Here is a 24,324-nt window from a genome sequence, read left to right on the forward strand (position 1 = left end):
CCTTGCTGGTACCTTTCCTGGGAAAATCAGAGGCTCACTATGTCAGGTTCCTACTGGAAAACCAGACAAACACTAGAACATTAGCAGTGGCGAAGCTTTTTTGTTTTTGTTTTATAAAGGTTTTTATTAATTTTCAATACAATATACATATATTACCATATCTAAAGTTTATCACAAATTATATATTATGGACTTCCTTCAGCTTATCTGCCAATCATCCGTAATTAAATTTTAGTTACGCATTTCCTAAATTTAATACTGCCTTTTTATATACCTTCCCAATTGTAAAGAGTATGGGTTGCTCGTGCGTAAGTTGCCGCCTCTCCTGGCTTTGTTGCCTTGTTAAACCTTTCAGTCTGGACAGCCCTTCACTTCGTGGCTGCCTCAGTTGCTAGCAGAATCCGTCAGTGGGCGTTTCTTAAACCGTTTCCAACATATAAGTTGTTTGACACCCAGTCTCCTCCTACTCTCCCTGCGCGGAAGTCTTCTGCGCAGGGAGGGCGTGGGTAGCGGAGGACCCGTGCTCTCCCCACTGGTGTCCGGTGAAGAGTCTGGGAGCCCTCTCACCGATTCCCCCATCTCCCCCTCCTTGTTCCTGGTGTTGCGCTGAATTGCTTCCCCATCTGCTGAGCTGCCTCTCTCCCGGCTGGGCCCTTCTCCAGCATCATTTGAGAGCCTTCCCTCCGCCTCTAGCTCCGATGTCAGTTCCCTGACACCAACCTTATTTTCTTTTTTACAATACTCCTCAACCTTTCACAGAGCTTCTTGAAATCCCACAAACGTTGTTTGTTCATCACATATATTTTTCAGATACTCTACAAACTTTCCCCAGTCCTCGATGAACTTATGGTCTCGTTGATATCTAATCTTCCCAGTTAATTTGTCCAGTTCTGCATAGTCTATCATTTTCATTCTCCATTCTTCCAGGGTCGGTAATTCCTCCTGTTACCATCTTTGGGCCATTAATGTTCTCGCCACTGTAACTGCATATTGGAAAATTTTACAGTCCTTTCTATTTATTTCATTTCCTACTATTCCTAACAGAAGAGCTTCTGGTTTCTTTACAAATGTATATTTCAACATCTTTTTCAGTTCATTATATATCGTCTCCCAGAAACCCTTCACCTTCTTACATTCCCACCACATATGATAAAATGTCCCTTCTTTTTCTTTACATTTCCAACACTTATTACAGGTTTTATACATTTTCGCTAATTTGACCGGTGTAATATACCATCTATATATCATTTTCATAACATTTTCCTTTAACGCAGTACATGCTGTAAATTTTATATTTTCCTTCCATACTTTTACCCAATTATCTAGTTGTATATTATATCCAAAATCTCTAGCCCAATGTATCATAACCGACTTGACTTATTCGTCCTTCATATGCCATTCCAACAACATTTTATACATTTTTGATAAAATTTTACAATCATTATTTATTATTTCTATTTAAAATTTTGAATCTTTTTCAACATATCCATTCTCTCTAAGATCCTTTTTAAACATTTCATTTCCTTGAAAGTAATGCAACCAATCAAGCAGTGGAGAAGTTTTTATCGGTGGTTGCAAGAACCAATGATCCCTATCTTTAAGTCTGAACAAAACGCTTGTTTAACTTGGTGGTAGGCTGTCTGAATTGTGTATTGCTTTGTAATGATTTGTTGGGTCTCTGGACCATAATAAAGATTGATATAATGGCAATGATGCCCACCTGAGAATTGCTGGAACTGAGTTCTGGTGAGTTCCGGCTGAAAAAAGCCCTGATTTTTTGTATCATCTTTCTAAGCCGTGGGGAAGATTTGGCTTGCATCCGATAACAGATGTGTGGTTAAGATGGCTTTGTGGACTTTGGAAGAGAGATCTTGACCTGACATGACCAAGAGTAGAAGCACATGGACACAATGAAGCAGTTGGTGAGACAGACCATAGCTATAGAGCTCCGACTGATAAGAGGGATATCCCACCCCCAAACCCTGGCCCACCCCCACCAGGCTTTCTGTGTGTCTTAATTGCTTCTCATCTGCTGCATTCTGTGTGCTATTGTAGAGCAGGAGGTGCTTGGCCTCTTGGGTGAATTGAGCTTGGCAGGCCTAAGGATCCCAGTTCAGGCTCCACAGGTTCAAAGCTGTTATGTTTCAGGTTTTGTATCAAGACCTCCTGGTCATGTTCTTCAGCTCAAGATGCAATGGCCATGGGCTTGACTGGCTCAGTCTCTTCTCTTTCCAAACCTCAGCTATCACTCAAGGCCAGGACCATGACAGGCATTATTCCAGAGGTACCAGTCATAAACATTTCCATTCTGTGTTCATAAGGTGGCTCAGTGGCCTGAGGAAAGTTGGTATCAGTGGTAATATGGTAGTAACATCATTATGTTAAGCTTGAAAGCAACAGAGCCTTTTTGGAGGAAACAGACTAGTCTTAGTAGAGATTTGTCTATTTTTGTATTGTGTTTGTGTCAAGCTTCTGACATTGATTGGCTGAGCTAGTGCAATGACATGGAGCATTCAGTTGCCCAGGGAACAAAAAGAGTTTGTGGTCTAGCTTCTGTGAAGAAAGGGAATGTTGCACACAAGAACAGGGTGACATTGTAGGAGAGCACCAAGGAGGGAAGAGGTAAGGAGGTTGAAGAAAGAGAGTAAACCAGGCACTAAGATTGAGAGAGGGGTGGAAGAGGAGGAGGCTTGGGGGAAAGGGTAGAAGAGGCAGGGAATTCAGGCAAGATGGGGCTAATTGGAGAGAACTCCGTAGAATCAGTGCAGCAATTAAGGTCAGAAGGGACTTTATGGCTGGGGGAGAAGCAACAGAGTGCTAAGAAACCAGGGCTGGATCTACATTAATCTTTTAAACGTTATTAGTTACCGTATTTTTCGTTCTATAGGACGCACCGGTCCATAGGACGCACCTCGTTTTTTTGGGGGGGAAATGAATAAAAAAAATTATTCCCCCCCCCGCGGCTGCCGCCCCAAGCCTCGCGTGCTTCGGGCTGCAGGCTACCGCCCCAAGCCTCGCGCGCTCGGCGGGACCTCCCACCGGGCGCGCGAGGCTTGCAGACACTCGCCCGAAGCACGGGGAGCCCTCCGGAGGGCTCCCCGTGCTTCGGGCGACAGACTGCCGCCCCAAGCCTTGCGCGCTGGGCGGGACCTCCTGCCGGGCGCGCAAGGCTTGCAGCCACTCGCCCGAAGCAAGGGGAGCCCTCCGGAGGGCTCCCCGTGCTTCGGGCGACAAGCTGCAGCCCCAAGCCTTGCGCGCTGGGCGGGACCTCCTGCCGGGCGCGCAAGGCTTGCAGCCACTCGCCCGAAGCAAGGGGAGCCCTCCGGAGGGCTCCCCGTGCTTCGGGCGACAAGCTGCAGCCCCAAGCCTTGCGCGCTGGGCGGGACCTCCTGCCGGGCGCGCAAGGCTTGCAGACACTCGCCCGAAGCAAGGGGAGCCCTCCGGAGGGCTCCCCGTGCTTCGGGCGACAAGCTGCAGCCCCAAGCCTTGCGCGCTGGGCGGGACCTCCTGCCGGGCGCGCAAGGCTTGCAGACACTCGCCCGAAGCACGGGGAGCCCTCCGGAGGGCTCCCCGTGCTTCGGGCGACAAGCTGCAGCCCCAAGCCTTGCGCGCTGGGCGGGACCTCCTGCCGGGCGCGCAAGGCTTGCAGACACTCGTCCGAAGCACGGGGAGCCCTCCGGAGGGCTCCCCGTGCTTCGGGCGACAAGCTGCAGCCCCAAGCCTTGCGCGCTGGGCGGGACCTCCTGCCGGGCGCGCAAGGCTTGCAGACACTCGCCCGAAGCACGGGGAGCCCTCCGGAGGGCTCCCCGTGCTTCGGGCGACAAGCTGCAGCCCCAAGCCTTGCGCGCTGGGCGGGACCTCCTGCCGGGCGCGCAAGGCTTGCAGACACTCGCCCGAAGCACGGGGAGCCCTCCGGAGGGCTCCCCGTGCTTCGGGCGACAAGCTGCAGCCCCAAGCCTTGCGCGCTGGGCGGGACCTTCTGCCGGGCGCGCAAGGCTTGCAGACACTCGCCTGAAGCACGGGGAGCCCTCCGGAGGGCTCCCCGTGCTTCGGGCGACAAGCTGCCGCCTGAAGCCTCGCGCGCTCGGCGGGACCTCCTGCCGGGCGCGCAAGGCTTGCAGACACTCGCCCGAAGCACGGGGAGCCCTCCGGAGGGCTCCCCGTGCTTCGGGCGACAGGCTGCCGCCCCAAGCCTTGCGCGCTGGGCGGGACCTCCTGCCGGGCGCGCAAGGCTTGCAGACACTCGCCCGAAGCATGGGGAGCCCTCCGGAGGGCTCCCCGTGCTTCGGGCGACAGGCTGCTGCCCCAAGCCTCGCGCGCTCGGCGGGACCTCCTGCCGGGCGCGCAAGGCTTGCGGACACTCGCCGGGGCTGCAGGCTGCTGCCTGCAAGCCTTGTGAGCCCGCGGGAACTCCCACCGGGCTTGCAAGGCTTGCGGATAGCTTCCTGAAGCCTGGAGAGCGAGAGGGGTCGGTGCGCACCGATGCCTCTCGCTCTCCAGGCTTCAGCGAAAGCCTGCATTCGCTCCATAGGACGCACACACATTTCCCCTTCATTTTTGGAGGGGAAAAAGTGCGTCCTATGGAGCGAAAAATACGGTATATCGTTCTATAACATCACATTACCTTTAACATGCTGTTTCCCTATTGTGGGTGGCTCATAGCTCTTCAGTGCCCTCTGGTGTCATATTTTAATAACGCATTATTAACCACGAGTGTAGATCCGCCCCAGGTCAAGGGACAAAGCAAGTGTGGCCTGAAAAGGTATAGAAGAGAGATGGGAAGGTACAGAACTGAAGAATGAATGGGACAAAATTGGGGAAGTAGGATTGCTGCTGTGCACTACTGGTAGGAAGGAAGTCGGCCATTGGGACTCGTAGGGCAGGAGACAGGGAGGTCAGCAGTAGGTGGAGACGGAAACAACGATAGGTGGAGTCAACTAATTCTAGTTTTGTCCCCATCTTCCTCCCTACTGAGTTCTACTGTCCCCATCCTCCTCCCTACTGGGAACACTGACATTAAGGGGGAGGAAGCTGACAGCCAGTGCTGCCCCCTGGACCGGATATAAAACAGAAGGTAGGTAGGTAGGGCAGACAGAGGTTGATGGGGCAGTACCACATCTGCCCTAATGGACAAGCCTCCACAGGTTCACTGGGAGCAATATTCACTGGCCTTAAAATTTTGAGAGAGCACATTTAGCAATAGATAAGAGGAAGCAAAGCACCCTTTTGACTCAAGTGACATGTGTTGGCTCATAGTAGATTAAACTAGTGGTTTGCCACAATAGCTAACAGACTTTCCACCCATATACAAACTTACTTGTTGATTATGCTAGGATGTTGTTTGCATTCCTGTAGGATCGTGGAGAGGAAACAGGATGTGACTGTGCATTATGGTGTGACTATTTCTTGGTGAACAGTAAATGGGCACCGTTAACACTTAAAAATGTTATATACATTTTGTGGCAGTACTAATACTAACTAAAAAGCCTTTTAAATGTCTGTGACATATGTATTATGTCCCTGTGTGTAATATGAGACAAGTATTTTGTTACAGACTAATGGACTATTAACAAAGTAACTAACAAAGTATACAATTGTTTTCAGAAAACTAAAGGATTTGGGCAAGTTATTGATCTAAAAATAGATATACTTGTGTGATGAAATATCTTGATTGGCAAAATTGATTGCTGCTTTTCTGGCTGCTGGAATATTCAGTACTGGCTCAGTTAGGACATTTAAGTGTATTTGGCCTTCTTAATTATCAAATTAAAAAAACTAAATGTGTTTCATTCTCAGTCTGGTTTTCCAAGAAAAACATTTCTGCATCAGATTACTGAACTTTAAAAAATATTTGCTCATCTGTGATAATTGCTTCACGTAAAAAAACAACAACCCTGTATTGCCTATGTCAGCTAATCATTTTAAATTGGTGAATGACTTCCAGTTGTGCAAACTTGATAAATGTTCATCTTCCATTCTGCTAGGAACCATTCCTAAAATTATTTTCTAGCTTTGTCAATTCTACCACTTTCTTTGAGGGGGGTGGAGTCTATTAGACCTACATATGAATGGATATGCATTTTGTTTAGTTCATCATTAGTAAATATTGCAAGAATTGCTGAATAGATATGCCTGAATTATAATGTATTCTTAGGATTGATCCACACTTTTCCATGTACAATTAGGTTTAAGCTTCAACAGAAGTCTGAAAGACTATATGGTTGAGAAAATAGTAGGACAGAGACTGTGGTGGTACACACACAGACACACACACACACAGAGAGAGAGAGAGAGAGAGAGAGAGAGAGAGAGAGAGAGTGCTCTCTATCTCATGAATGTGCCTCCCAAATATCTACAAAACTGCATAAGGATTACATGTCCCCATTTCAGGCTTGTTTTTACTGCCCTTTTTCTATCTTTTTCCTAGGGTTTAAGGATGTTCAGTCTTTTGCCATTGTGTAGTTTACACTAGTCATTGTTTAGTTACACAACTAGTTTGAGTAAGTCCTGTACATGAGCAGCCATTGCATTGGGCAGAGTGAGGTGCCTACCTCAAGCAACTGATTTTGGGTGTGAAGGGCAGCAAATGTATGGTTATTTGTTTATGTGTTTTTCCTGCCAGACAGGAGAAGAGGTGATTGCCTCAGATGCCAAAATAATGGGTACTGTGCACCTTGATTTAGTAGGGGGCCGTTGCGGGGGGAGGTACTTTGCTGTTCTGGCTCAGGCCGCAAAATGTCTTCTGCCTGCTCTGGCTGGGGATGACAGAGCACTGGTGTCAGCAAAGCTTGTTTACATTCTGCCTGCTTTTCACAATGGTTATCATCAGATTCTTGGAAGGTGGCTCTTCATTTCCCTAAGTTCCTTTATTTTCTACATTTATCCAGTACAGTTTTTAAATGTGGTGTGTGTGTGTGTGTGTGTGTGTGTGTGTGTAATGCAAATGATACTTATGTAAAAGTGTTTTGGAAAAGTACTGACTGTGAACCAAGAGACTGCTTTCATGAGCCATAGAATTAAAATAGATGGCTTAAAAAAATTAACCCTTCCACCCTCAGATATTTTTGCAGATATAGACACCCAGTGCTTTTTCTGCTTTCTGGGGATACTCGAGGGTACGCAGTAGCAGCACCTTTCCCCCTCCAAATGTTAAAAGGGTGACACTTACTGTGACAAATTCATGGTGAGTACCGGCAGCTTTAAACAAAACAAAACAAAACAAAACAAAACACTGCAGTAACCCATATAATGGGAGATGATGTTAACAAGCAAGGGTTGTTTTTGATAGTACAGATGGATCTGTGTGTGACTATCAAAATGCAAATGCAAATGTTATTTTCAAACACAGATTTATCAGATTCCCAGGACTGGACTGGAGATCAAAGTGATAGAAGAGCTTTCTATTTCATGCCATAGTGAATTGAACTACAGAAAAGTACTTGATCCCCCCCCCCCCAGGTTTGTTTATTTCCTTGTTGGGAATAATAGTCTTCAGAGTTAACTGCCATCTTATTTAAATCTGCTGTAACTAAATGTAACAAGAAGAATGCTATCCATTCTCCTAATCATTTAAAATCCCAATGAAACATGAATAGGATTACCATGTAATTGGACTGTGAATGAGGCCTTGTTTGTTTGTTTGTTTGTTTGTTTGCCTTCTTTTAGGGATTTATACCCTGCCCTTCAATAGAATTCTCAGACCATATTAGAATTAAAACAAACAAACACAAAATATGCACAAGAATTAAATGTATAGCATTACTGGATTGTCACATGTACAAAACTGAGGACTGGAATCATTTTCCTCTTTTTGTATTAGAAGGCTGCATACTCTTACATCATTATAATTTTGCTAGATTTAGAGTACAATTCTATACCTGGGATCTGATGGCTGGAGAGTGGTAGAATTTGGTGGGAACTGCTCTGTGTTGCATAAACAAGCACTGGCGGAGGAAGATGAGTGCAGGGGGAGTGCACTGCCCCCGGGAGCGCGATCCTGGTGGGGTGCCATCACGGCTCCCCCCCCGCTCACGCTGGGAGCTACGCCCCTACAGGCGGCGCACCATGCCCCCGGGACACGCGCCAGCCCCGCCCCCGCCTGCTCTCCACCCCCCACCCCCGGTGCCGGAGCATGAAGCTCTGCCACTGTAAACAATTCTACAATATGCTGCTGCTGTGGAGTTAATAGAGAGCTAATGATGTTGCATAAAAAGAGCAAATGCAACTCAATCCCACATCACTAAAAAATACGCAGAGCAAAGCTCCAAAGACCGGGTAAATAAAAATGTTTTTATCTGGTATGTAAAAACAGATAGTGATAGTGCCACAGGTACCTCCCTGGGGAGGGCATTCCACAAGTGGGGAGCCACCATTGAGAAGGCCTGTTCTCATGTTACCCCCCCCCCCAATATCTCCCTTGGAAGGGAGTACACAGAGAAAGGCCTTAGATGATGAATGCAGGGTCCAGATTGGTTCATGTAGGCAGAGGAGATCCTTGAGCTATTGGAGTACTGAGCTGCGTAACACTTTATAGGCCAAAACCAGCACTTTGAATTGGACCTGGAAACTAATTGGTAGCCAGGTGCACTTGTGCCAGGATTGGTCTTATGTTCAGGCCATCTTGCCCCAGTCATTAATCTGGCTGGCTGCTGAATTCTACACCAATTTCAGTTTCCAAACCATCTTCAAAAACACCCCCACATATAACACAGTCATTTTGGTAATCTAACCTAGACGTTACCAGATCATAGCCAACAGAAGTTGAGCTATTCCTGTCCGGATAAGGGTCTAGCTGGGTCACCAGCTAAAATTGATTGATGGCGCTTCACACTACCAAAGCCACCTGGACCTTAAGTGATAGTAGTGAATCTAGAAATACCCCCAAGCTTTGAACCTACTCCTTCAGAAGGAGTGTAACCTCATCCAAAGCAGGCCATGTCCCTCCCACCCATTTGGTCAGGTGAACCACCCACTAATAGTGCAACAGTCTTATCTGGATTAAGCTTCAGTTTATTGACTCTCCTCCAGTCAAGGCCAATACATCAGTCTAACCACTGCCACACTTGCAGATGTAAAGGACATATATATCTGTATATCATCAGCATATTGGTGACACTGTACTACAATTCTTTGGATTACCCCTGCCCTTCAGTAATTTCATGTAGATAATAAACAGCATAGAGAATAAAATTGAACTCTGTGCCTCTGCATACTGAAGGCTCCATGGGGTCAAATACTATACCACCGTCTGGAGAAGGTCATCCAAGTAGGATTGGAAGCACTGCAATACAGTGCCTCCCACCTCCAGCTCAGATAGCCACTCCAGAATGCTCTGGTTGATGGTATTGAAAGCTGCTGAGAGATCAAGGTGGATTAATAGGGACAGACTCCCATTTCTCTTTCTGGACACAGGTCTTCAAACAGGGTGACCAAGGCCGGTTCTGTGCCAAAACTGGGCCTCAACCACGATTGAAATAGATCTAGAAAATCAGTTGCCAGAATCTTGCCAATCTATTGGAAGTCACTCAGAGATTGATCAGTAGATTCTTCCCATCTATCACATGGTGTTTTAGAAAATATATTCTACCTTTCTAGCTCCTTTATCATGGTTAAAAGATCTGGCATTTCACTTTACATCTGACCTCCTGGTTGTTTGAGGTAGAATGGATGGAAGATTGTTAAATAAGGCATGAGAAACCATATTGGCTTAATATATCTCTAACATTAAACATGCATCCATTTTAAATTTTGAAAAGTATTCCTTGATCATATACAGAGTGCTTTTCTTCAGTAGTGAGTAACTTCAAACAGCCTACATATATCAGTAATTTGGGAGGTGAAAAGCTCAGGAGGTCTAATTCTAGAAAACCCTGAACTTTGGTATCTCTTGCTTGTAGAAATTAAGTACTAAATGTTGTTGTAAAAATTAAAAGCTTTGTTTTAAGATAAAACTATGAATCAAAAAAGAAGTTTTAGAAAGAAGATTAACAACCTTGGAACAGAACTCCATCAGTGGTTCAGATTTTTATTATTTTTTAATGAGATAGACTTTGAAGAATCTCATGCTCTTTCTAGCTACAACTTCACAATGCCATGACTTTTTAATGCTTTGGCTTTTAAGAGGGGTTTTGTTTTGGGGTTTTGTTTTGGTCTCTTACACAGTCTAGGTCACTGACTGGCTGTCCCTGGCTTTGTTCCATTTCTGAACTCTTCTTTCCTTTGTGGTTTGTGTCCCTCTCTGTATGTTCAGTTGTTTATGTCTTTGTGAGTCTAGTTTTCAGTATCATTCCATCAGAAGGTTAAGTGTCTCCCGGGCCCTTCAATATGTTAAAAAGTAGAAGAAAAAGTTAAAACAACAACACTGTGATAAAATGAAAAGTCTGTGTGTTGGTTTGTGAAAATCAATTTTTAAAGTTGTGCTGTTGCCCACATGGACTTCACTGCATGTATGTGGGTCTGAAGGAGTGGGAGAGAGATGCCGTGCGACAAAAAGAGAGGGAGAGATCTATGTTTGGTTGTATAGATGGGTGGGGGGAGATATATGCATGTTCGTCTGTGGTTTGTATGTGTACAGTGAGTGCTTGCAGGTGCTGCTCAGGTGCGAGGAAGAGTGTGGTGTGACTACCTTATATATCTTCCCTGGCATCAGGGAATGTTTTCTGTTGTTGTATGGGGAGGGGATCGATTTTGTGAGATCTTCTTAATCGAAACAAGCAGGGCATAACTGACTTCCCATGGAAGGTGTTGTCAGATGGTTGTCAGGTGGGGGTGGGGAACAGAAACGAGTGCAGTTTCTTTTATTTTTAGAGAATGCCACATGGGAACCATTTTGTGAGTGGCACCAATGGCACCTTCTCAAAATTCAGAATGTGCCCAGTGAAGCAACATGGCTGGCTACCCCTGCTCTACCATCTATTGCAAGTGCATTGCTAGTTACTTAAAAGATTCAGGGCACAGGCCTATGACACTTATTTGTATATATGATAATATTCATGTGTATATGCTTAGATCTCTGAGCAGATGAAGATGGTGGGGTGTCACCAGTATTATGCTTTGCAGCCCTATAAGCACATTTTTAAAGAGCAGAGAAAGAGGCAGACAATCCAGGGCAGACAAAAGATTTTGGCCTCAGACCTCCAATGGCCCTGGTCTGGAGTCATAGAAATAAAGGATTTATCGATCCCTTGACAGGCTAGGAATGATTCATGAACCACAAGTCTGACAGTTTAGTTTATGCTACATGAGCTGTAGAACTGGGCCCTAGGCAAAGTTTTGTGTACAGATGCCAGCAGATTGTGAAAATAGCCTCTTTTCTTCTCATGCAAGTTGTAAATAGCAGCCCCTTGAGTTTACATTTAATTTTTTTTTTAACTTTCCCTTCAAGGACCTCAGAGGGGTTTACATTTATTCCCCCTAATAGGAAAACACTATCCTTATGTGGAGCTAGGCCAAAGTTCTCTAAATATTTGCATGTACCGGTACCTAGTGGCTTGGGCTAGTGCCTTTGCCCCAAAGGGCTGTGTGTATTTGGAAATCCCAGAACGATTGCATTTGCTCTTGTGTGCACCTGTGTTAAGGGTTAACAAACACATCACTTCAGTCTTGCCATTTCATCTGCTTCCTCCTTGCCCGATTTAAATTTAGTTATTCAGAAATGAGTAACATTCTCATGTTCTGAAGCGTGTGCGAATGCAAATGGGTGTTCTGCTGGTATTTGTTCTTGGCATTTGTGCTGAAAAGGGGGAAGCCTTTCACTCTAATTCCTTGAGACACAGAAGAGACTTTTTGAAGAGTCAGTTAAAAACAAAACTCATTTTTAACGTTAGTTGCTCAGCTTGCTTTCTTGAGTTAGAAAGTGCTTTAGCTTAGTTAAGGGAGCCAGATGTAACACATTGACCTTAAATGGTAAAAGCTCCCAGAGTGAGCAGAAGGGAGAGAGCGAGCGAGCGAGAGGGAAGCTTCCCCGAAGGGGGAAAACAAGAGGCATAGCTCAGTTTTAGGTAAGTAATCTCAGTAAACCAAGAATAAACAGCTTTCTTCAGCTAAGATCCAAAACGGAAGGCTTTCCCCTCCTTAAAGGTACAGTACCTCATTCTTATGCTTTACGTGGGTGAAATGTTATTGATGTGCTGGATTTCAGTTTCCTAAACAGGAGTAGTAAGGCTGCGCACTTGACTGAATCCTCTTCCCTTTAAAAGTACACAACCATCCTAAAGAAATGTAAGCGCTTAGTCTGTGCTGAAGTCTGATCTTTAAGTAATTTTATCAAGAGAACATGTCCTTGGCTTAGAATCATTAGCAGCTGCCCTGTACTTTTTGCTAACAAGTTGAAATGATTAGCTACTACTCTGATTGTTTATAAACAAGTAAGTGTAAAATGAGCTCACTGTAACAGTAGCATGCTCTTGTATGAGCTTTTCTGCCACATGGTCCCTGAACAGAATATACACCAGAACTGCTTGCTTGATGGATTGCATTGTAGCCTCTGGAAGCTGTCTTTTAAGAAGAGCTTTGTGGAGCTGTTTCTCTGGTGTAGTAGTCCATATCTGCTTTTAAAAGAAGCTACTGTATAACTAAGCCAAGGGGATCTAGGATATGAGGAAGTTTTTTAATTTCATGTAAAAGATTAACAAATATATTAGAGGAAGGAATTGGTGCAGTTATCATTTTAGCCACATGGGTTGCAACTCTAATTTACTTGTCATGAATTCTTTTAAAGTATACTTCCTGGGTGTTTTGACTTGTGTGAAAAGCATAATTTCAGCTGCCATAAACTGAAAGTTTCAATATCATATTGTTTATATTCACGTTTACACATTCATGCAAGAAATTGTAAGCTGGCCAGTATTCCAGTTCTACATGGTAAAACTTTTCTTGTGGTACTGAGTATTTTATGGGGAATGTGGCAAGAATAATCAGAGTTTGGACAGTACATATTTAAATAAGCCAAGAACTCTTGCATATTGAAATAGTTACTGTACTTTTTTGACATTTGCTAAAGGTTGTGTTCTGCCCCATCAGATACTGCAGACAAACTATTTTTTGGATTGCAGCCATGATGTTTAATGCAAAGCGCAAGGAATACAGTTCTATATTCCTAGTGAGTGTCACTATTTCTGTCACTCCTATGGCTGATCCATTCTTATGAAAATATGTAGCTTCCATCGCTATCTACATTATTTCTGTGTTTTTCGGCATTCTATAACTTGCATTTGTTTCATTTCACAGTATCAGTCTGGTAATTCTCACTTTCTTATTTAATTTATAATTGCTTTATAGCATATATGCTATATTCTTAGCTAGCCCAGTACTTATGCATTCAAGAACTTGATCTAGTTATAAAGTTGGAAGATCGTTTGAAGGTCAAGTGAAGGCCTTTAATAATACATATCCAATACCTTACTTTGGGATCCTAGAAACAAAGGGCCTAACAATTCCTGAAATACGTTTTCCCGTCTGATAGAGAGCTTGTCTAATCTAAACATGAGAGCAGGAAACTGCCTGTTTTATTGTTAACATTTCAAAATCTCTTGCTAGTTTGCGTGTGAGAGAGCAGAGCAGAGTGGGATTAGGTGCCTAAAGATTTACTGGAAGGAGGATACTTGGTTAGCTCACTTCTGCACTGTTTGCAGCTTGCCCTCTAAGGCCAGCTGGGTACCATCCTGCTTTCATTTCTCAACTGCTGGAGAAATGTTTACTTGGTTTTAAACAAGTCTTAAATCTTTCAAGGCGAACAGGTGATGCACTTAACACTTACAGTAAGTACTGTGATTAGCTATGTGAATTGTTTTATTTTTCAAATGGCTGCTGTGTGTGAATACGGACCCAGCTTGGTGGCATCATTAATACAGTAAAAAATAGAAGTTGTACTAATTTTAGTGCTGTGAAATAGTATAATCAGTTAAGCGTTATGGTGGAGGTCCTTAGAAATAGAGTTCTTTATAGTAACCTGTTAACTGCAGTTTACCAGGATGTGCAAGCTGGGCCATTCTATTTTGAAGGGCAAAACTTCTCTTCCCTTAAGAATGAATGTATATTTAGTTAATGGAAATACCATGTGATTGGAAGACACAGTACAGCAAAAGCACACTATTGTGGAACAGGCCTCGATGAGGCGTTATACAACAGAGATCCTCCATCGCTTGGCTCAGGCATCAAACGAAGCCTCGCAACATAAGCCAAATGCTCTCTATTGGGAATAATTTTGTTGTACAATGGCACTTGCCCACATTATTCCATTCCTGCCTGTGTCATTTCCCCATGTCAGATAATAAGCTCCCATCTGTGTTGCCAATGTAACTGTGTAAGGGACCATGTAAACAACTGTGAACAATGAAATTTACATATCACCATTTGAGTGCTCAGATTCAAACACATTAACTCAGAAATCCTTATAACAACCATGTCAGGTACTTTAGTAGAGTAATCACTGTATGTATTCTACACTGAAGGATGAGGGTGGTTTGCCTAAAATTACCTAGTGAGTTCATGGATGAATCAGGTATGACATGAACCAGGGACTATGCAGGACCAAGTCTATGGAACTAATAAAATTCAGAACTGCATAACTATATACTATCCTGAACTAAATGCATAGGGCAGTGGTGGCGAGCACAGAGCCGACAGAAGGCAAGGGCAGTGCGTTGAATCCTCAGCTCAACTTGTGTCCAAGTAGAAGCGCCTCAGATGGGGAGACGGGGTATGTGTGTGTGCAAAACGGAGCAACAACCTCCTGGGCGCACGTTTTCCCTTGGGGAGCCTCCACTGTGGGTGGGGAGGGCGCAGCACTATGCTCAGAAGCATGCTGACGCAGCTCAGCTGGGGAGTGTGAAGCCTCCACTCCACTTCTGAGAGATCCCCGCCTCCACTCCTGCTTTGCCCTGCTTTGCACGCATCGGGCAGCTCAGCTGAGGAGCGCCTGGCTGCTTTCAGGTGGTGCAGGGGCTCTCAGATGCAGCTTCTGGGCTGCCTCCACCTTCCCCAACCTCAGCAGCTATTCAGCCTGGCTGCCTTCATGGGGTTGCAGGGGATCTGATGCAGAGGTGGGGGGTCCTTTAAACTTCTCCCTTGAGGGGAGTGCAGCTATGAACCCCTCAATGGAAAGTGTGACGGAGGCTGCACCTCCCCAGCTGAGCAGCCCCCATCCAGCTCCTGTTCCTGTGCAGGCAGCAACGCTGCCTAGCAGAGCAGCCCAATTCCACTCCTACTTGCCTGGGGGGGGGGTGGCAGCAGCATCCCTTGCCTGATTGCTTGCCGCCCCAGTCCAGCCTTACTTCACTCAGCACCTCCAGAGCTGGAGGCAGCGGTGGTTGCTGTTGTGGCTGCGGCAGCAGAGGGAGATAAATAAGTGGGTTTTGGGTTGCAGTTCGGGTACTCGGTCTCTAAAAGGTTCGCCATCACTGGCATAGCGTATTGATATTGGGTTCGACTTTTAGCTTTTAAATATCTGGTCATAAAGAGAACACTGTAAAATAAGTCATATTTTGTTTCCTTTAAAAAAGTTGAAGCTAGGAACTAATCTTGGAAATTGTTTCCATGTTACTGCCAATGCTCAGCTTTGAGACATATAAAATAGTAATTAATATAGTCCGTAGGAGCATGCCTGAACATGTACAAAGTATTTTTCTCTTAGTAAGCATAACTAGCCCTTTATAATCTGCAGATAGGAGTTGTGGGGGGAAATAATTTACAGTTCTTGCTTGACAATGTTTTCACAAAGGCAGGTTTGGGGCCTGGCATTGGGAGTAGTTTATAGTAGTTACAGTATGTAGTTTTGCTAGTATTCATGGTGAGATGTGATGGAAGCTCTAAAAGCTGCTCTCTTCAAAGGCTGAATTCTAATGGCTATCTTGTTCAGAAACAGCAAAATGAAGGAGACGATAAAGGGCTTTTCATATAGAAATTGTCTTCATGTAGAGGTGAGTTGTCCTTGGCCAAATTCAAGCTGTTCAAACCATCACTGGCAGCTCTTCTTGCCAGATTGGTTTAATCTCTCACCCTTAAAGAAGAGTATGGTTCATTTCAGGATAACCTCACTGATCAGTCTTCCCTCAGGTCGGCTCCTGGGGGATTTAAAACAGCCTGCACCAGCTCCCAACACCCAGTTCTTCTTTGTCAGATCCGCTAAAGGGATCCATGATGGAGTTGCTTCTGTCCATTTGCCCAGACAGGGGCCTGGGCCTCTGTTCTCCCAGAGGCAGGGATCCCCCTATTTGATGTAAGTCATGGGAATTCCCACTGCCGAATTGACCCTGCAGACCGGCCGGAAATCAATGCCTATGCCAAACCACTTTATCTGTGGTCAATAAAGTTGTGGCCTGATTCGATCCCATTCAGCTGTGTGGTCTTGTTTATTTGCTAGTTCTCCTGAACAGAGGAGGGGGAAGTGCACTGCCTGGGCCTGCAAAGCAGACCTCAAAATGGTGCCACCAAGGAAGAAGGGGTCAATGAAGATCTACATAAGGAACAAGCGGGGAAGAAATATTGACATTGGAATCTGCTGCCCTTGTTGCCTAAGGCAGCCACCTCACCTTGCGTTATGAATGGACTGGCCCTGGTTGTATTCCTCCCCTGGTCCTGCTTCTGTTGTTACTGAGGGTTAGCCCAATGGTTTGGCTTAGGGTCACATCCAAACTGGGCTTACGGTATGTGTCATTGCAGGCAAACTGGGTACTCTAACCAAAGTTTTCTCTTGGTTTTCTGCTCATGGTTTGTCGGAGGGAGATAAATCAGAAGCCTGGATTTAGGCATAATGTTAAGACAAACTTTGGCTTAGCCCTGGTAGTGCAGAAGTAGTCTTCTTCTTCTCTTTGGCAATCACTCGTAGCCGAGAAAGATTGTCTTCCATAAGCACGGTTTTAACAATGAGTCCATAAGTGACTGTGGAGGCCAATTCTGGATCCACATGTCCTTCCACAGTGGGGACATTGGTTCCAGGGTGGGAGTTGATCATGGGGTGGATTTGCCAAGAGTGCCTTCCTCTTAGCACGTTTCTCCCATGTGTCCTGAGTTTGAGTGTCTTCAAAGCCCATGACACCTTTGGTAAAGGCTGTTCTGCAACTGGAGCGCTCACAGGCAAGTGTTTCCCAATTGTTGGTGTTTATACTATATTTTAAAAAATTTGCCTTAAGACAGTCTTTAAACTTCTTTTGTTGACCATCAGCATTATGCTTTCCATTTTTAAGTTCCAGGCAGCTGTAATTTTTATTCTGGGAACCCACATATTTACTCATTTGTCCTAAGCCATGTTTTGGCTAAGCATTATGTGAGAACTGGGTTAGTGGTTAATAGAAAGAAAGAAATAAACATATATCATGGTAAAGATCATATTTCAAAATTAGTAGGTGTGTGGCATCAGATTTTATAGAAATAAGGCTTGTACAGTGGTACCTTGGGTTACAGCTTTAGGTTACAGACGCTTCAGGTTACATACTCCGCTAACCCAGAAATAGTACCTCGGGTTAAGAACTTTGCTTCAGGATGAGAACAGAAATCACGCGGTGGTGGCAGCAGCAGCAGCGGGAGGCCCCATTAGCTAAAGTGGTACCTCAGGTTAAGAACGGACCTCCAGAATGAATTAAGTTCTTAACCCGAGGTACCACTGTATGCTTGAAAGTTTTTCACTCTATGTAAAACAATTGTACCAATTTCCCTCTGTAACATGTGGGTGGGTGTGACATTTTGTGCTCTTTCTTTTTTAAATCTAGACTTTATTATGAAGTTAAAATAACAATCCAGTGTTATTTCCCATGTGAAGTATGAAATAAAATAAATATAAAGAAAGGGGAGGGACTGTGTGTGTGTGTGTGTGTGTGTGTGTGTGTAAAAAATCAGGAGTCCATAGTCGTTACCTCATAAAATAAAGTACTGTACATTCTCAAGAGCCTACACATCAAATTAGATGATAAAACAAAAACCAACCTTATACAGAAATAATTCAAAGCAAACATTACAAATAACAACTGTTGTGAATACTGAAAAAAGTCATATTTCACTGGGATTTGCCATCCCTGTGATTGTCCTGTCATATAAAGGGACCCCTGGCCATTAGGTCCAGTTGCGGATGACTCTGGGGTTGCAGCGTTCATCTCGCTTTATTGGCCGATGGAGCTGGCATACAGCTTCCGGGTCATGTGGCCAGCATGACTAAGCCACTTCTGGCGAACCAGAGCAGCACATAGAAACGCCATTTACCTTCCCGCTGGAGTGGTACCTATTTATCCACTTGCACTTTGACGTGCTTTTGAACTGCTAGGTTGACAGGAGCAGGGACCGAGCAACGGGAGCTCACCCCGTCGCAGGGATTCAAACCTCCGACCTTCTGATCAGCAAGTCCTAGGCTCTGTGGTTTAACCCACAGCGCCACCCACGTCCCTGTTGTTGCTGCAGTAGTACCAATAACAGCAACAGATTTAATAATAATAACAACAGATTTAATTCCCCTTCATTACTGTATCTTGGTAATCTTAGAAGAGTCCTGTAAAACATTCCCAGGATTTAACCTTTTATTACAGGTGGAAGGCTGAGAGAGAGAGGCAGTGACTTGCTTATGACTATTCTATAAGATCCTCTTTTGAACTGAGATCTGAATAGGGGACATTCAACTAATGATTTGTTAATTTAACCACTACCTCTCAAGCATTAGGAAAGGAAACTTATTTCCCCCTCATACTAGGTTTGATGAGAATTGGTTAAAAAGAAAAAAAGCCTTCCTTCAAAAAAAGGTCTTAATTTAAATGTCCTGTTTTTGTGTTTGCTTTTCTGTTTTGAAGGCTTCCGCCCTTCTGCTGCTGTTCTGCATTACTCAGGATGAATCCTGTACCACGTTCTGTACCATCCTCCCACCACTGCCACCTTATATTTGCTGTGAATATAAAAGCACATGCCAGTTTGACAGCCAAGAAGATGCTATAAAAAGTCTGTTGCCCTGTTTAAGTGCCTACTCCTTGTTACTATGGCAATTATATTCTTTAACCGATGTGAGAATTGATAATAGCTTATTGCCACCCTTTTCTTGGACAGGAAGTTTCCTGTAAAGAATGTCAGGAGTGCTCTGAAATATGTCAGGAGTGCTCTGATGGTGTTTCCTGCTTGGCAGGGGGTTGGACTCGATGGCCCTTGTGGTCTCTTCCAGCTCTATGATTCTATGAAACCAATCATATTAGGACAGGATTTTCACCACCACCACCTGCCATATGCTTTATAGGGTGGGTGGGTGTGGCTGCATTTTAGGTGCTGCAGTAAGGTCATTGAAATCAGTGGAACTTACTTCTGAGCAGCCATGCTTAAGAGTGGGCTGTATATTGGGCTCTTCAAACTCTGAACCCAGAACTGTGAAATCCATGGGGTTGGAATTGACCTTTTTTGTATTGCTTTTCTCAGTGTTGCATATTGTGGACCCAAATGAGCGCAATTCTATATGGAGAAGTAAGGCTGCATCAACATCATACATTAAAAGAACCAGCCCTAAAAATCCTGGGAACGGTCCATTCTTAAGGGTGCTGGGAATTGGGGGGGGGGGTATACTACAGTTCCCAGGATTCTTAGGATAGGTGTGTTTTATATGTATCATGTATACACAACCACAGTCTCACTGAGCTCAATAGATCATATAAGACTGCAACCTTAAGCTGTTAGGTGATAAATGTAGAACAGCATATAAGAAGCTGCCTTTTACTGATTCAGTCCATTGGTCCATCTCACCCAGTATTGTCTGACTGGCAGCAGCTCTCCAGGGTTTCAGACTAGGGACATTTCTAACCATACCTGGACCTGCCAGTGATTGAACATGTATGCAGAGCCGATTCTGTACCATAGAGCTACAGTCCTTACTCCTGTAAAAAGGCTTTCTTTGAAATGCACTGGGCCAATTAAACGGGTTTTGGCATCCTAAGCACCCACCCACCTCCTTTGTCTTTGGACTGATGCCTTCCCTTCTTATTCTTCTCTTCCAGTCTGTGCCAAGTAGAATTTATTCATTCATTCATTCATTCATTCATTCCATAAAATTTATACACCGCTTGATTGTAAAAAACCTCAAAGTGGTTTACAAAATATATAAAACATTTGAGCTGTAGGTTTTCTAGACTGGTAAAGTGCTCTCCCATGCTTCTGATAATAGAGCTTTTAGAACTACAGTATCATAAATGACATGGTTGAAATGCTATTAAAGCTTTAGAGAGCTATGAAAGTTTTTGTGTGCTTTGGGGAGGAATAAGGGCATTAAACACCCTAGGAAAAAACCTTAGTTAGACTTCATAGAGCTACGAATCTATAAGGTGTTCCTTCAAATGAAATGAGCCTTTTGGAATGCAAAGCTGGATAAGCATGTAGGCATGCAGAAATGTAAACAGGGAGCTGATAACCACTACTGTTTGGAATAAGGTGGTCAGATTTGTCATTTCTGTATTAATCATTGTTTCCCCCCCCCCCCGTTGAACAATATGTTGTTAATCGGAAATAGAAACTGACCAAACTTTCTCTGTATGAGGTGTATGCAGTTGCTAGATACAGTGGTACCTTAGGTTACATACGCTTCAGGTTACATAAGCTTCAGGTTACAGACTCCGCTAACCCAGAAATAAAGGAACTGGAGTCAGCACACGGGCATCTCTTTATCTCTGAATCTGCCTTCCCTACACCCCCTTTCATAAAAAACACCTATTTACAGAAAAAAGATGCGTGGGGTGGTGTGTGGTTTTTTTTATAAAAAAAAGTTAAATCACTCACATTTATTAAGTTAGAAAACACCAATTGAAACCACTGATCAGACATTTCATGTCGAGGCCTAAGCTCTTCCTCCATCACAAACTCAAATCTGGTTGCAGTTTTTGAGAAGGATCTTGACTTCCTTTTAAAAAGGTATTTGGAGCTTAGGGAATTCCAAGATGCAGGATAGAGACATGTTCAGGGCTGGCTAAAGACCTCAAGACTGACATTTGGCAGATCTCTCCTTTCCTAGGGTTCCCTTCTTGCTAGCCTAAGTGGGGGAGCAAGTGTCTTTCTTTGACACTGGAATTAGCTAATCATTGGAAGCTGAGACATTACATAGAAATTAACTAAAACACATTTCCAAGTAACTTTGCTGTGTGACAATTTACTCTTTCATGTTCTTTAAACAGAAGTGTCATATTTATCCAAAAGTATATTGTTCTAATAAAGACTTGAGTTGGGGGGTTGCTTCATTCATTAGACGTAGAGCAAGCAAGTACTGCATGTGGGCATGAAGAACACCAGGAAGTTCCACAACCAGAACACTTAACGTTTCCTTGGAGTCTTTCTACCAAGGCTAGTGGTACAAGGCGAACCAAGCAATTTGTCATGCAAGCAGCCTGCACTTTATGTAAACAGGCTTTTGGTCAAAGAACTCTTGGTTGAACTAGAGCTGATGCCACTAAAAATAAATAAGCAATGTGGGATAACTATTTAACATTTTCATTGTAATCCCAGTGGTATTCTCTGGTGTCCAAACCCATGGGCAGCTGGCCAAATTACATACTCCCGTATGGCTGTCTTGAATTATCTTTCAAGTTTTTGCGTGCTGTGCTTTTATGTAAATGCATTTGGCAAAGTGTTCCTTTTGCTTGTGAAAAATAATGACTCTGTATGCTCTGTATGCTCTATGGTTAGTGGAAGACATAAAATGCAGCCAAGAATGAGGAACAAGGAGACCAAATATGCAAAATGCCATGCATTATAATTTAGTTTTCAAGTTCATCAGCCATTGTCATTGCTTAATTTGGTATTGTTTGCTTTATTGTAAAATGGCATTCATGTGATCTCTTGAGTCTCGGCAGATGCTAATCTGTGCCATTTAATTTTTTCAAGTGTCTACCTGGTTGAAATACTATGAGGTTATTCTTCTGGCCTTGACTCACAGACATCTGTTGTCCTTTTCTACCCACAAAGTGGGAATTAAGTACAGTGTATTGATTTGAATATTTTTTTTTTTGTAGAGCATGCGAGACAGTACCCACCTACACTCAGAGCCGTCTTTCCTATTGGGCTTAGTGGCGCGTTGCACCAGGGTGCTGGCCTCTCAGGGGTGCCCCAATGAGTGGGGGAGCTGCACAGCTTTGCTGGCGGCCTCCCCTTTCCTTGCACGCCCGCCAGCTGTGCCCCATCAACCATATGGCTGACGGGCATGCAGCTTGCCTCCCAAGCCTCCGCGGGAGGAGAGCGATCCCTGCAGAGGCTTAGGATGGAAGCTGCGCCTGCCCTGCCAACTATATGGCTGGCGGCAGCAGCAGCAGCTAGGTGCGTGCTCGTGGTGCTCTCCCGTCCATCCGTCAGTGCCCGCAGGAGCCTCTGTGTGCTCACCATGGTGGACAGCATCTACCGGACCCACTCGCTGGGCGTGGCGGCTGCCAGACCAGTACGCCGACGGCTGTGCGGCGCGGGTCTGGCAGCTCTATATTGGCGACACGCAGAGCCGCACCACCGAGTACAAGAACTGGCTGGTGTCGCTGCTGCACGCCCACCGCTGCAACACGGTGCTCGATGTGGCCTGTGGCACGGGGTGAGTCACACGGCAGGAGGAGGAAGTGGTGCTGGGTGCTGGATCATGACCCAGCTTGAAGGCCTGGGCTCCCTTCTCCCCAGGGGGTTTTGTGTCTCAGGATGCTCTCATCCGGATCCAGGCACACGGCAGCTGATCAGGACCTCCCCCCCCATTGAAAGCACATGGCTCGATACCCCGAACCCAAGAATCCTGGGAACTACAATCCCCAAACTACAATTCTCAGCGCCCTCTAACAAACCACCACTTCTCAGGATTCTTTGAAGGCATGCGCTTCAAACACATCGGGTGTGCTTTAAATGAAAGGAAAGAGCCCCGTCACTTTGTTGTGGGAGAGGCTCCTCCCCATTGGGAATATGACACGTGGGCATGCAGCTTCCTTCCCAAGCCTCTGCGGGAGGAGAGTGATTCCCGCAGGGGCTTGCGAAAAGGTCGACAACTCTGGGAAATGGGCGCCGGAGGGATCTTTGCACCATGGCGCCGGATATACTTAAGACGGCCCTGCCTACACTTACTGTCCCACTTATTTCAATTCTTGTTCAGATGGACCAGCATAGCTACCAAGACTATCACAAAGACCATAACAATGAAAGTATGTTTTCTCTTTACTTTAGTGCACCTCTATCCAAATTGAGAAAATGGCCTGTGTTTTAAACCAGACCAGTAATGTGTACACAGCCTAGAAATGTCACAGACTGTGTCTGCTTGCATTCAGTAGCTTTTTGGCCTACTGCTTTCTCTCCCCACCACCCTGTATATGTGTATCTACTGATGTTTACTTGACTTCAAACTCATCCAACAGTGAATCTGACTTTAAAGTGCCATCAGACTCTCTGATGTAACAACCTAACTTGGCTACCCTTCTGAAATTGATGGTTGTGTTGTGTCTAAAGTTAATGCTTATTCCATAGTGAATGCTGATTTCGATAAATGGCATTTAAAAGGTTTAGAGAATTGTTTCAAGTTGGAAGGAACCAGGGGAAAGTATTTTAAGACAGACAGGAGGATCTGCCTCCCATAAGTTGGTAGTTGGGTAAAACTTAAGTTTCTCTCTCACGGACCTTTGCTCTTTTTAAAATATTAAACAGGAGGCTGCTGCTTGCTCTAAGTCAACGCTTGTGTTGCCAATTTATTTTCCCTTCTTGAGCTTGAAAGCTACATACCTCCTTGAAAATGATGATTCCAGACTTCCGACATCACTTATAGGTATGAACAACTTAATTTCTAAACTTACTGTATATACATTAGGCAAAGAATCAAGTGATCATGGTTCCCCCACCTTCAACTCAGCTCAGCTCAGCCATGAGTAACTTGACAGTTCTTATGTTTTGTTGCATGCCACCCCAATCTCCCAAATGGTGCAAGATTCCAGGGATTCCAGGTGTGCTTTACCCAGGGTTCGTGTTTCCTTTTGGAAATGAGGCTCAGTAGGGACTGTGGTGTCTTTATGATATATGGTTTGTTTACACATATATACAACCTGAGCCTATGGGCAGAACAATGGAATGTCTAGATGTGCTTTTTAATAACAAGAATACAAAGCTGAAAATGAATGAACTGCAGCTAAAGTATTATGCTCATTTTTCACATGGTCTAGTCCTTCCCCTGCCCACCCCCCTAATATTCTTAAGAGGCTCTCTTCTTCAGTCTTCAGAGAGTATCTAGAAGTAGGGAGGCAGAAAAAGGTACTGCGCCGAGAGCTCAGAAACTGCTCGCGCTAATGAAATTCCCTGTTGCAAAATGCACCTAGAACACTGGGAGTTTCGAACTGGCTCCAACTTGCATTTGCTCCAGCCAGCATGGGCACT

The 24,324-nt window shown here is 44.6% G+C and overlaps 1 protein-coding gene across 3 annotated transcripts in view; it reads left to right on the forward strand.

The window, feature by feature from the left end:
- IRAG1 (inositol 1,4,5-triphosphate receptor associated 1) overlaps positions 1–24,324 on the forward strand; it is a 94,395-nt gene that overhangs the window by 24,409 nt on the left and 45,662 nt on the right. For all 3 annotated transcript variants that reach the window (XM_081013096.1, XM_081013098.1, XM_081013097.1), the window contains exon 15: positions 23,605–23,722. In XM_081013096.1, the coding sequence (XP_080869222.1) occupies positions 23,605–23,722 (118 nt within the window). The remainder of the gene's footprint in view (positions 1–23,604; positions 23,723–24,324) is intronic.

Source organism: Podarcis pityusensis, assembly GCF_964106645.2.
Source record: "Podarcis pityusensis genome assembly, chromosome: 1".
Lineage (NCBI taxonomy): Eukaryota > Metazoa > Chordata > Lepidosauria > Squamata > Lacertidae > Podarcis > Podarcis pityusensis.